The sequence below is a fragment of the Dicentrarchus labrax genome, unplaced genomic scaffold (assembly GCF_905237075.1).
Source record: "Dicentrarchus labrax unplaced genomic scaffold, dlabrax2021, whole genome shotgun sequence".
NCBI lineage: Eukaryota > Metazoa > Chordata > Actinopteri > Moronidae > Dicentrarchus > Dicentrarchus labrax.
Genome location: NW_026136719.1, coordinates 10,512,863 through 10,525,166, shown reverse-complemented (window position 1 = coordinate 10,525,166; position 12,304 = coordinate 10,512,863). Strand labels below are relative to the sequence as shown.

At 41.9% G+C, this 12,304-nt stretch overlaps 1 protein-coding gene across 2 annotated transcripts in view; it reads right to left on the bottom strand.

Moving 5' to 3' along the window:
* Positions 1 to 12,304, bottom strand: part of fbn1 (fibrillin 1) — a 59,016-nt gene that overhangs the window by 14,902 nt on the left and 31,810 nt on the right. For both annotated transcript variants that reach the window (XM_051379244.1, XM_051379245.1), the window contains 18 exons: positions 10,939 to 11,061; positions 9,651 to 9,773; positions 9,405 to 9,530; positions 8,305 to 8,427; positions 7,903 to 8,025; positions 7,617 to 7,784; positions 5,516 to 5,584; positions 5,300 to 5,425; positions 3,974 to 4,096; positions 3,713 to 3,871; positions 3,544 to 3,615; positions 3,329 to 3,454; positions 3,053 to 3,175; positions 1,566 to 1,691; positions 1,334 to 1,450; positions 1,114 to 1,239; positions 900 to 1,019; positions 18 to 143 (listed from right to left, as the gene is read on the bottom strand). In XM_051379244.1, the coding sequence (XP_051235204.1) occupies positions 18 to 143; positions 900 to 1,019; positions 1,114 to 1,239; positions 1,334 to 1,450; positions 1,566 to 1,691; positions 3,053 to 3,175; positions 3,329 to 3,454; positions 3,544 to 3,615; positions 3,713 to 3,871; positions 3,974 to 4,096; positions 5,300 to 5,425; positions 5,516 to 5,584; positions 7,617 to 7,784; positions 7,903 to 8,025; positions 8,305 to 8,427; positions 9,405 to 9,530; positions 9,651 to 9,773; positions 10,939 to 11,061 (2,199 nt within the window). The remainder of the gene's footprint in view (positions 1 to 17; positions 144 to 899; positions 1,020 to 1,113; positions 1,240 to 1,333; positions 1,451 to 1,565; positions 1,692 to 3,052; positions 3,176 to 3,328; positions 3,455 to 3,543; positions 3,616 to 3,712; positions 3,872 to 3,973; positions 4,097 to 5,299; positions 5,426 to 5,515; positions 5,585 to 7,616; positions 7,785 to 7,902; positions 8,026 to 8,304; positions 8,428 to 9,404; positions 9,531 to 9,650; positions 9,774 to 10,938; positions 11,062 to 12,304) is intronic.

Genomic DNA, 12,304 nt, shown 5'->3' with positions numbered 1-12,304 from the left:
CCCACACACACAATTACCTAAACATCTGCGTCCAGAGGCAGAGATCTGGAAGCCTTCGGGACACAAGCAGGTGAAGCTTCCTTCAGTGTTGGAGCAGGTTCCCAATGTACAGATCTCAGGGGACTGGGAGCACTCATCAATATCTGATACACAAAGAGGAATGGCATCCATCACCTCATTGAATTTATACAAATAAAATCCATAAATCCATTCCTAATTTTTACCATCAGAATTCCACCCTGTAGTGCATCACTGACATCTCATGAACTACTGTTATAGCTGCATGGATGAAGTCATACAAGTACGTCATGATCTATCCAATTGTGATAAACCAAACTTGATCTCACTAATGCATAGTTGGATAAAGGCATATTATCTGGAACAGCCTCAGTGTCACGTGTTCGCTCATCACAATGACCAGCTGCTGCCGTTACTGATGCTGAGAATTCAGCGCTGTTCCTCCCTGCTTCCAGGAACAGAGCACAAAGCAGGAATGTGTTGAAGTCTGCCGAATATCTCTTCATCAGCCCCACTGTATAAACAAGTGGTTCTGGCTTGGGCCCACTCCCACGTGTGAAAGGGAGAAGAGGGGCGATTTGTAGCAGCAAGGCAATTGAAGAGAGGGAGGAGGCTAAGAAATAGTTTATTCTCTTCTTGTACAGTACACCTCAGCAGAGCTGGCCTAAGCTGTGATTTGTACAATGCGTATGTGTCTGTGTGTGTGTGTGTGTGTGTGTGTGTGTGTGTGTGAGCGTGTGTGTGTTCTGCACTGCCTGAGGTGAGATTCATCCCTGCGTGCAGATATTTTATTACTTCAGGAATACCTGTTTTTATTTTTCATGTTTTGACTTATGTTTATTAATCATGACACAGAGAGGACTGGCTTTAGGCTGCCGTACCTTCACAGTTTGCCCCATTGACTAAGTAGCCAGGTGGGCAGATACACCTGTAAGAGCCATCCGTATTCAGACAAGTTCCTGCACCACACGTGCCTGGATTCACTGCACATTCATTAATATCTGAGAAAAAAGGGAATACACAAGGGATATACTGTAAAACATGCATATTACATTCAGATAAACATAAAAAAAAATAAAAATAGCAGTTCCTTACCTGCACACAGTCTGCCGTCTAATGTGAGCTCATAGCCATCATGGCACACACAGAGGAAGGTTCCAAAGGTGTTTATACACTGCCCGTTTCGGCACAAGCCCCTCTGCGTCGAACACTCATCGATATCTGATCAATGCACAAACACCACAATGTATCACATAAAGGCTATAGCTCTCTTGCTCTTTCTCTTTTACTAACTCACATCCACGGTTGCACGCACCTATGCAGTCGCTGTTGTGTGAGTTCTGAAAGCCGGGGTAGCAGAGACAGTTGTAGGAGCCCACTGTGTTCTTACAGGTCCCGTTTCCACAAGGTTGTCTCTCACACTCGTCCACGTCTGAAACCAGAGACCATCGTCACACTTTTAGCGCTTACAGTACCCGCATAGTGGAGTAACTGCTGAAATAACACGTCAAAAACACTGAGAACTGATAGGAACCAACACAGCTTACCAACACACATTGACAGGTCACGAGTTGTTTTGAAGCCATTGGGGCAGATGCAGCGGTAGCTCCCCAGTGTGTCAATGCACTGACCAGGGTTGCATATACCAGGATTCTCAGTGCATTCATTACGGTCTGAAAAACAGGAAAACAACTGTCACACTGTGTGAACTGCAAAGCTGTGTAATATACAGTCTCACTGATACAGCAACACTTATTACAGCAGCCTAGTCAAATGAGTACCGGACTTAACTACTGTTATAACAGAACAAGGCAGTTTTACCTGATGAGGTCAGTAGAGTGGCTGAAGAGTTTAACAATCTGTGATTGTTTAATTTGGTAAATCTTTTGATTTCCTCCATTGGTATATTATCGAGTAATCATTTAAGACCCCATAAAATGGAAATCCCTTCTCTATATTGTTACCTTGTGTGTGGGTAACTGTTCTGCTATCTATTTTCATTCATCAAATATTTTCACACTTTCTCTCCTGTTCTCTATAGAATAAAATGTACAATATAGTAAATAAGGGCACTCATTCGAATAGCCTAGCATTGCCAGCCCATTATTCTGCTGCATTACTTTTGCTTGAGACATGTAATTTTAGGCCAGCTGGTCGAATAGAGGATCGACAGTTATCTCTTGTAGACAGACATCGATGTGAACCCTAACTACTCCTGACTGGATGGACACCAAATCTCTAGCCATTACAACAAACAACTCCTCACATCATACTGTATAAAATTTGAAAGTCATTTTTGGCATTTACTGATAACTAATGTTACCATACATAATAAATAACTCCCATAATTAAATATCTAATATTACTTTTACGACTATTTAGATATTTGGCGCTAGCCGCAAACAATCACTAATATGGGTACGTATTTATTGCTTCATAGGACAGGAAACTGGCCATTAACTCTTTGGCATGATGCCACAATATTTATATATTTAATTCTCACATGTAAGGTCATCATTGTCTCTAGCCACAGTTTCAGTTTTCCCTCACTCGAGTCTGACAATGTTTTGTTGTTAGGAGTCGCATGAAAAGCTGGAAGCAAAAGCTCTTCCTTAATAACAAGCCAGCCATGAAGAATTCCTCCTCAGCCCAACTGTCAACTGTGCTGCCTCTGGTGCTTTATCTTTGGCATATATGTCTGCAGTTCAAAGAGTTTCATATGGCTGAGTTTGATAAAATAGCTTGAGGATGCAAGACAGCACCAGGCCACAAGAAGATCCAGGGAAGGCTGTATCATCCTCATGAAAGACAGCCATTTTTTAGCTGCCTCTCCAAATCTTTCTCTAATCCTGCTCCATGTTTCCACCAATTTTGTATAATCTCCTCTGAGGTCATTAGGAGTTGAATAAACCTCCCGTTGGTTGAGTGAACAGTCACAACCATGCATCATACCAGTAATGTGCTGTATAATCTGAGTGCTGCTGACACCTTGTATCTCTTCAAAGGCCAAAGCTGATCACCACCACAGCCTTACCTAGACACTGTCCAGTTGGGGTGAAGCGATATCCGGGTTTACACTCGCAGCGGTAGCTTCCTGGCATGTTCAGACAGGCCGCATTCTGCTGGCACACCGGTCCATTCTGACACTCATCAATATCTAACAACAACAGGGACAGAGGTGTTTAAAGACATCTACTGGTGACAAAGAAGGTATATACATATAAAAAACTGACCTGATTAATTATCTAACTTTTTAAAAACCTAAGAAGGTTTCACAAAATCTTTGCTATGAATGTAGTGCAGGCCTTACCTTCGCAAATCAGCAGCTTGTCGTTGTAGATGAAGCCAATGGGGCACTCACACCTGAAGCTGCCAATCATGTTGATGCACACTCCATTCTCACACACTCCTGGGATCTCCCTGCATTCATCAATATCTGGCACATGAGATGAGACAAGGGGGCAAGATAAGAACAAAACAAACTTTCCTTTTCATCGCATAAACTTTTGAATGGGAAAATCATACCGATGACCCGTCCAGTGGTGATGTCGATGTAATATCCTGGTCTCTCGCTGCCACACAGGACCGCAAACTCATCTGAGTTGACATAGGACATGAGTTTGTAAAAGCTCACTTTAATTCCTTAGACTTTCTATACTCTAGTGTGCTAGAATATGTGCGTATAAGACCTCACCAGTGCTTGGCACAGGACACTGTTCACAGGGTTTATTCCATGCACGGCCAATGTTGTAGGAGCAGCAGCACATCTTTTTGGTCATGTTGAATGTCAGCTCTCCATCACATGTCCTGTTGTCAGAGTAAAAGTTCCTGTAGCAGTAGCTCTTCCTCATGTCTGCGTGTGTTCATAAGAAAGAGAGAGAAAGTTAAATGCAAAAATGCGTGACAGTTACTACCATTTTGCTTCTTGATACAGGCATGCAGCATGCAGACCTACCCATGCAGTTGTTCCCTCCATTGACCTGCATGTAGTCCACAGGGCAGATACAGGTGTAGTTCCCGATGGTGTTGTAGCACTGGCCTGGGCCACAGATGCCTGGCCGTTCACACTCATTGACGTCTGCACACAGAGGGCCCGAAAATTAGTCCATTATTTTGATGAATACAGTGTCTGATTTGCATTAATTTAGTAGAAATGCGACTTTTGCTCCTTGCTTTTTAAAATGTACAACTTAATAGATTACTTGTGATCTAAAGGGAGGCAGAATGAGTGCAATAAGGAACATATAATACAGATTTTCTACATGGGGTTCCAAGGTACCTACATTTCTCTTCAGCCCTCATGACTCCAGTGGATTTAACAATTAAATTCAATAGTCACAATTCACAAATTTAACATCAATTTAACATCTATTTATCTTATCTTCCTCTGGGCATATTTATACACATACACACTCTCTGGGTAAGTGTACAATAACCAACATCATCATCTTTTGTGAATATACTGCACACACCAGGTCCAAAATGACTACTGCCAAAACTACATTAGGACTGCAATTTGCTTTTAATGCCTCTTCTATTCATATATTTATAATTTTCTCATTTCTATACTTTCTAATCTAAAATAATTTCTCTACTGAACGAATATTACTGCCAAACAGCAAACACAGTGCTTGTTTCTTCCGGCCCAGCTAACAGCTCAACTGTTGATTGACTAGAGACATAGTGAATGTGGAGTCCTGCACTTCATAGAGCAGACACCCGCTTTTGTTCTCCTGGCCAATAAACACACGCTAATTAAAATGCCGCCAGCCACATGTCATTGTCTAACCCTTAGCACCCCCTCCTCTCCTCTCTGTTCCTGTTTCTCTTTTCTAAACACCCTTCTCATGTATCTCTTTTTTCCCCCTATCTTTCATTCCTCTGTCTCTCCCTCCCTTCGTCATCGCTGGCCTGTCTACAGGGGACTCAGTGTACTTCCCCGAGGAGAGGGCTGACCACATCAGAGCCTCGCTCCTCTGGACACAGTTAGGCGCTCAGCTGTCTCATCATCCTGACTGAGCTTTGCTGGGTTAGCAACAGACGGGAACTAGAGCAGAGACATATTGAGCTACAATGAGCTGCAGTGTTGTCTACGGTACAAAAAGGTCCAATATTTCTTTGTCTTTTTGCACTCAGTGCTTTTTCCTTTCTCTCCATGTGTCCTCGCTGAACGAAGGCCTCGACGGCTGGACTCAATTTCCTTCTCACTGAAATGTCCCAGGGCAAGAGCTAGAGAGGAAAAGGTCACCTGTGTGTTCATGTGTCTGTGTGTGTCTTATACCTTCACAGACTCTGGTTTCTGTGTTGAGGGCGTAGCCTCTTCGACATTCACACTGGAAGCTGCCAAAGGTGTTGATGCACTGTCCTCCCTGGCACAAGCCTGGCAGCTCCTGGCACTCATTGATGTCTGCCAGAGGGAGAAAAGGAAACACTCAGTGGCATTGTTAGTGGGTGTTTGTTATCTATCAGAGTGTCTGATAGCATGTTGCTGCCTGACCTTCCAAGATGACAGTGATGGGGTTTGGTCTGAAGCCCTCTCCTCCAGGACACAGCGTCTTATACTCAGCTGTAACACAGAACACAGCACCCAATCCTATTAACCAGCAGCAATGGCACAACACGCAAACTACAATCAAGGTTGTTTTATTGCAGGATTTGACAGTAATGATTGGCTGATGGTGAGACCTTAAGTTAAGTCACATGCCCAGTTGGTAAAAAGACATTTCCTGTCACTCTACGTCGTACTTTTTCTGATCAGCCATCTCAGATCTCAGAGTTATCCACAGAGCCCAGTGGACCGGACATGACTGCAGCTACTCAGAATTACAAAGCGAAAAGAAAAAGTTTTTGTTCTTGTCATAGAAGCAAGCATTTCCTTGAGCTGAAAAGGGTGAGTCATTCCCTGTAATGTTCTGAACCATCTGTTGGCAATTTCAAGTAAGTTGCACAAAGCTGTGTCATCTTTACCAGCAACAACAATTACAGCAAACACACAATCGCATGACAAGAGCAGGCAGAATGTAGCCTGTATGTTGGCAAGGCAGCTAACGAACACCTTATCTGGCCTAATTTACACTGTGGTGTATTTCTATATGTTGGTGGTATAGTTATTTTTCATGTTATGACTTGAAATAGTAAGAGAAAACCTTCAAGGGACTAAGTGCAACAGGTGCCAACTGATTAGTGGATTTACTCTGCCCCATGGTACAAAACAAACAATAGAAGGACTGGGCAGGGTTGTTGATCCAAGTCAATGACCCTTAAATTACGTTGCAAGATAATAACAGTCAAAACTCTCTTTTTCAGCCATATTGCAAAACAGAAATTCCCTGCCCACTCAACTTTTAAACAGTACAATGACTTAGACTGTACTACTCACATCTGTACTTATTCAGTGATTGAAGACAGTGTTATAAGTAAAAAGCAGAAACAACTCAGCTACATAAACTGAACCCTTTGGTCTCAAGGCAAAAAAATACAAGATAAAGAAGCTAGAAGTTAATCAAAATAGTATTCATTGGACACTTGTATTGGTTCTGTTGGTTCTATTATCTGCAGCTGACTCTATGGTGATGATATTGGATTGATGGAAGTAACTTGTTGATGTTGCTGCATATCTTTTCCTTTTGGGTGACATTTAGTAATACTGCACTTGAAAGGTTTGAAAAGGTTGGTTTGTTTCTAAATAAAAGTCAGAACTCGCTTCGCTAACTTGAGGAGTTTTTCATCAATGTAAGTAAGGGGGGGAGGCTTCACCACCCCTGCAGTCAACTTCTCTTCAGGAGGTTTCTACCGGGAGCCAAATTATTCGCAGAGGTCTCCTTCTCTCCAAAACAAACAGACCTGGTGATTAAAACCATTAAAAACAAAGAAAAAAGCAGTTTCACCTTAAAAATCTGTCTTTCTCCGATCCTGTTCAGCGGACAAAGGACGTCCCGCAGGGGCTGCGAGATGAGCGGCTGCTAACATTAGCTCAGCTTGTTTCTCTGATAACTTAAGATCCAGATACCCAATGACTAAAACCCTTCCACTTAGTCCAGTTAAAATATACACCAAGATTGTAAAGTGTATCCTAAAAAGTGATAAAAAGTCGATTTATGACAGCTTCTGGCAGGGAAACACAACGGCATGTGCAAAGAGGATATGACGGCATTGACAGGCAACCAGTGAAACACACTGTTCCCTGAAAAAAATTACAGATTTCTCTGGGTCTGAACACTGTTGGAAACATTTGGGATAAAGTAAGTACACAACTAAACAAAATATATAAAATAGCTCTAGTGTTTTTAGACATTTTAATGTGGAAATGTTACTTATTATATGTTTAACACTGAGCAAATATTTTGCAGAGCTGCAAAAAGTTGACCAGATACTGGTGAGCTAATTAAACTGATGAAAATATCAAGACTCAATTTACACTGACTCAGGTGGGCCATACTGTATAATATACTGTACGTCAGCTATAGAAGTTCACTGTGGCTGCCTGGAGGTGTGTTTTGTCACCTCAAACCCCTCCATTTAGCATAAATCTTGCTATTGAACTGAAACAAAAAATAAACATGCATAACAAGAATCTAAATAACTATGGACTGACTCACTTGAATTGACAGAGGGGCATGATTCACATGGATTTCCCCAGCCAAGCCCCTTGGAACAGCAGCAGGATGCCTTGGAAACACCAACTCCGATCTCATTGGAGCAGTCCAAGCTTTCTGATGCATCTCCTCGGGAACGAACATCCAGGTAGCAGCTTCCAGAGCGAGTGTCTGTATACACACAGGTGTTCAGGTATACAGTTGTGTCTTGCCTTTGCTTTAGACTTAGTTCTATAAAAAGCTAAGATCAAACACCAACAATGTGTAGTGAGAACTTGTTGAGTCTCACCTACACAGCCCACCCGAGTGGGGTTGAGTTCAAAGTCTGCTGGGCAGTTACAGTGGTAGCTTCCAGGGATGTTGACACACATACCATTAATACAAATGGTCGGGTCTGCACATTCATTGATATCTGAGAAAAAAAACAAAGCAACAGTCTATACAATTTCTTAATTTCCACAAAAATATATGAGTCTTTCAATGTTTGAGTCAACAAGTCTTTATTTGCCACAACAGCAAGGAGAGGAGCAGTGACGTTTCCTCTGTATCTCAGGGGAGATGAGAGCTGTTAATCTCTTCACTGCTCTACACCCTCTTCTTTTTACACTCTTTCAAATTTCCTTAGCTCATTGGGGCATAAACAGAGCATCATTGGGGCAGGCAGCTGGACTGGTATGTTGACTGGTCTTACCTGTGCAGTTGCCTCCACTCCTGTCCAGTTCATAACCAATGTTACATTCGCATCTAAAAAGTCCTGGGATATTCTGGCAGCGTCCATTGACACAGATGTCAGCAAAGGTACATTCGTCTATGTCTGTAAAAGAGACAGACAGAGAGAAAGAGAAAGAGAGAGAGAGAGAGAGAGAGAGAGAGAGAGAGAGAGAGAGAGAGAGAGAGAGAGAGAGAGAGAGAAGCCCAGCTGTGAGGGATTAGTGGATCATGGGATCATGGTGGAAAATTGGCAGCCAGCAATAGGAAGTGAAGGCCACTCACCTCTGCTAAAGAATGACAGTTCTGGGGCAAAAAATGCCCAGACATATCCAGACAGACACACACATACACTATGAGAGCAGCAGCCAAGGTTATGAAATTGTGCTCTTCCACATCATTAGACTCTGCGCAAGTCATTACTGTCCAGTCCTGCCTGAGTTGAAGCGGGGAGGACTGGACAGGTTATTTCAGGATGTTTGACACATCAGCAAAATGAGGTCAGTCTGCTCATTCAATTGAATCCAGCAATTCCTTATCACTGGAAGCATGAGTCACACTTGTCTGCTACCAGTCATAAATGTGTTCGTATGTCGACTCCACAGCAGCTCAGCTCAGGTTTTCAAACAGTATCCCTCCTTAGAGGTATTGGAGGTGTTTAAGTCTTCATGCAATCATATATCACATTAATAATTTACTCTATTTATGTAAATGTTACATCAAATTAAAAATTCTGGACTATTTCTAACTCCTAAATGTGATGTTGAAATGCAAAAAAACACCAAATCTAAAAAGGGAACAAGATCCATTGTTGTTGTCGGTTCCTTAGCAGTGTTCTCACAACTAAAACCACTCAGATAATAAGCATATTGTGTACTTCCAATCTCCAAAATACTATCTCACAAGTTCCATTTGAAGGCAACATCTGTTTGGGTTGGTTGTTTCTCCAAACAGGAAAACAAACAACCATTCACAAGAGTAACACCAGACCCTTTTGAATCACTCAACATAATTTAGAGGCGGGCACCAATTCAGAGGTCTGGAAGCAGGATAGTCAGGAATAGCGGCTTTGTATTGCCTTACCCTCGCAGGCTTTGCCGTCAGGAGTGGGGATGAAGCCCATGTCACATTCACAGCGGAAGCCCCCTGGCAGGTTCAGACAGTGGCCACTCTCACACAGGTTGCTGTTCTCTGCACACTCATCGCTGTCTGTAGAGGTGATCACACGCACACACACAAAGTCCATAAACACACAGTGCATTCATGTATCTTTTAAAAAAGCAAAAATCTGGGGATAGATATTGAGGATATCTATTTTAAATGTGTGACCTGAGCAGTAGAATCCATCTCCAGAGAATCCATCCTTGCACGCACAGCGATATGAGCCCATGGTGTTGTGACAGTCAGCGTTGTTGCTGCACATGTGTGTCCCATTGGAACATTCATCCAGGTCTGAAACACGACAAAGTCCAAAAATAATACGATATGTAGAACATTAGGATAGCAGCAAACAAATTCTTGCTATGTAAATATATAGTGAAGTAAAAGCATCCTGAGCAGGGAACGATATCTCACTCCCTCTCCCTGTTTTGATACTGTTTTTCTGATCTTTCTTCGAAATTCAGTATATTTCGACCTAACCACTGTTGTTGATTAGTGGAAAGACTGGAACGACTAACAAAGATGGTTTCAGTGTTTTTTATTTTCTGTCCACTTTCAATTAAGTTACGATGATGTGCGTGCTAAAATTGTCTATGGAGACTGGTGGCGAGCGATAGCGACGTAACAGCTGTTTCTGGTTAAACAAAAGGTCTATCTCCGTAGGGATCCTTTCCATAATGTTGTCAGACACTTGGAATAATAATCTGAGCCAAAAAATAATCACTTTTAGGTTTACGCTGTGGCCATTTTGCATCTAACCTGGTTCATTAAGGGTTTGTTTCAACCAAACCAGCAATGGTGATTGCTGGAAAGACTATGTAAAGACTAAGAAAACAAAACAAAACCAATAAAAAACACCAACAACAAATACATTTGGTGCGTCTTTCTTGTTTGACTTCTCTACCTTGTTTTTAAAATAGGCCAAATAATTTCCTAAAACAGCTGGGCACTGTATATCTTACCAAACGTTACTCAGACAAGGGTAAATAGTGTATTTGTTGGGGGTTTATTTTCAGTCGTGGATTAATACACAAATATTTACAGCACCAGGTTGACGCTGTATGTGGGACCAACACAAAATAAACTACAGTGCCTGCTGTATCTTAACACAGGAACATGTCAGTTAGTGCAACAGTGTGGATCATTTATGGGTTTTTCCTAGTTTTAGGACAACAGTGGAGGTCTACAAAGGAACTGTATTGTATATTGGACTTGGCTACACAAGCAATACTTGTTAATAGGATCACCTCATGTTGGTTTTGGTATTTTCAGACCATCTTTTTTGTTATGACAGAGAAAAAAAATGGAAAGTTTATCAGAGAGATAAGGTTTTCTCACCTCACCTTTCTTGGATATTGATCAAATGTTACATACATTTCCATTTCTTCTATTTTGAGGCATCATAACATGCGGATTATATATACTATTTAAATGGACGCATTGAGTGCAGCCTTACCTGTGCATTTGAGGCCATTGCCAATCCACCCTGGGGCACAGTTGCATTTGAAGCTGCCAGCTGTGTTGGTGCAGGTGGCATGTCTGTCACAGTTATGGGCTCCGATCTCGCACTCATTGATATCTGACAAAAAAGGAAACAAATGAGAAGGAAAATAGACACTGCTCTGATGGTCTAATGAATGGGTCTGCATTCTCATTCCAGTGGGGTTCTTGGCATTGTAGAGTGAGTTGATGCTTGGTTTGAATTGTATAAAGACAGCAGCAGGAGACGACAGAACTAAGTCTTTCTGGGTCACTGTCTTCATCCACAGAGAGCTGTATTTCAGAGCAGAAGGCACAGAGACATTCTCATGATCTCTGATACTAATAGCCTTCCTGCAGAGGTTTAATGAGCAGACCAAGTGTCTGGATTTTCATTGTGCAAGTGTGTCCAGAGAACTACAAAAAAAAAGGCCAAGAGGGAGAATGATATCCTCATGCTAAGGCCTTGTTCTGTCTGCTCCATCTGAACTAGTATTTTTGAGGTTATTTTAGGCAAAGATTTCCCTCTTCACCCACAGACGCTACACCTCTCATATGAGGCTTTTGTAACAGCCCCCTTTTAATGCTCATGTTTGGTTTTCTCACCACCCCAGATGGCAGGTTTGGAAATTTAATCTTTCCCAAACATAATTTCTATAAAATGTGACGTGGTAATGTGCCAACTCTACAAATAAACATTCCTTCAAAGCAAAACCATTATAATTATATCTGAACTCTGCCAATGGATGAAAAATGTAGTACTTTTAGATACAAGATACAATAATGCGGTTATACAAAAATACCTCTTTATATATGCTGTATTGTGGCCCTCGATTTTAATAAACGAACAACAACAATTAATGGGAACAATTAAATTGGCTACTATTAAAATCTGCCCTGCCTATAAAACTGTTTACATCCTGTAGGGTGTAACCAATAAGGATCTCCATGCAGCAGCTGGTGGTGGTAAGATACTGTGAATGACTCTGTGGCTCTGGTTCCTTCAGGCAGTTCTGACATGATCAACTACATGGCACAATGGAAAAAGGCTGTAAGGAGCAACAACAATGATGACTATTACTAATATGAGCCAAAACAACCCTGTGGAACACTGACCAACACAATACCTGGCCTTGAGCCTGAAGACTGAGTGTTACAGCTTTGACAGAGGGATTGTGCAAATATGTGTGTGCATGTGTGTGTGTGTCCCTGTACATCAAGGGAAGCCATGCTATGAACTCGATCAAGATGTTAGGACTTATCAGCCAATGAGACACACTCCTCTCTGTGTGTCTGTCTTTGTGAGGGTAGTAATTCAAAACACTGTCAATTAGAGATTAGTG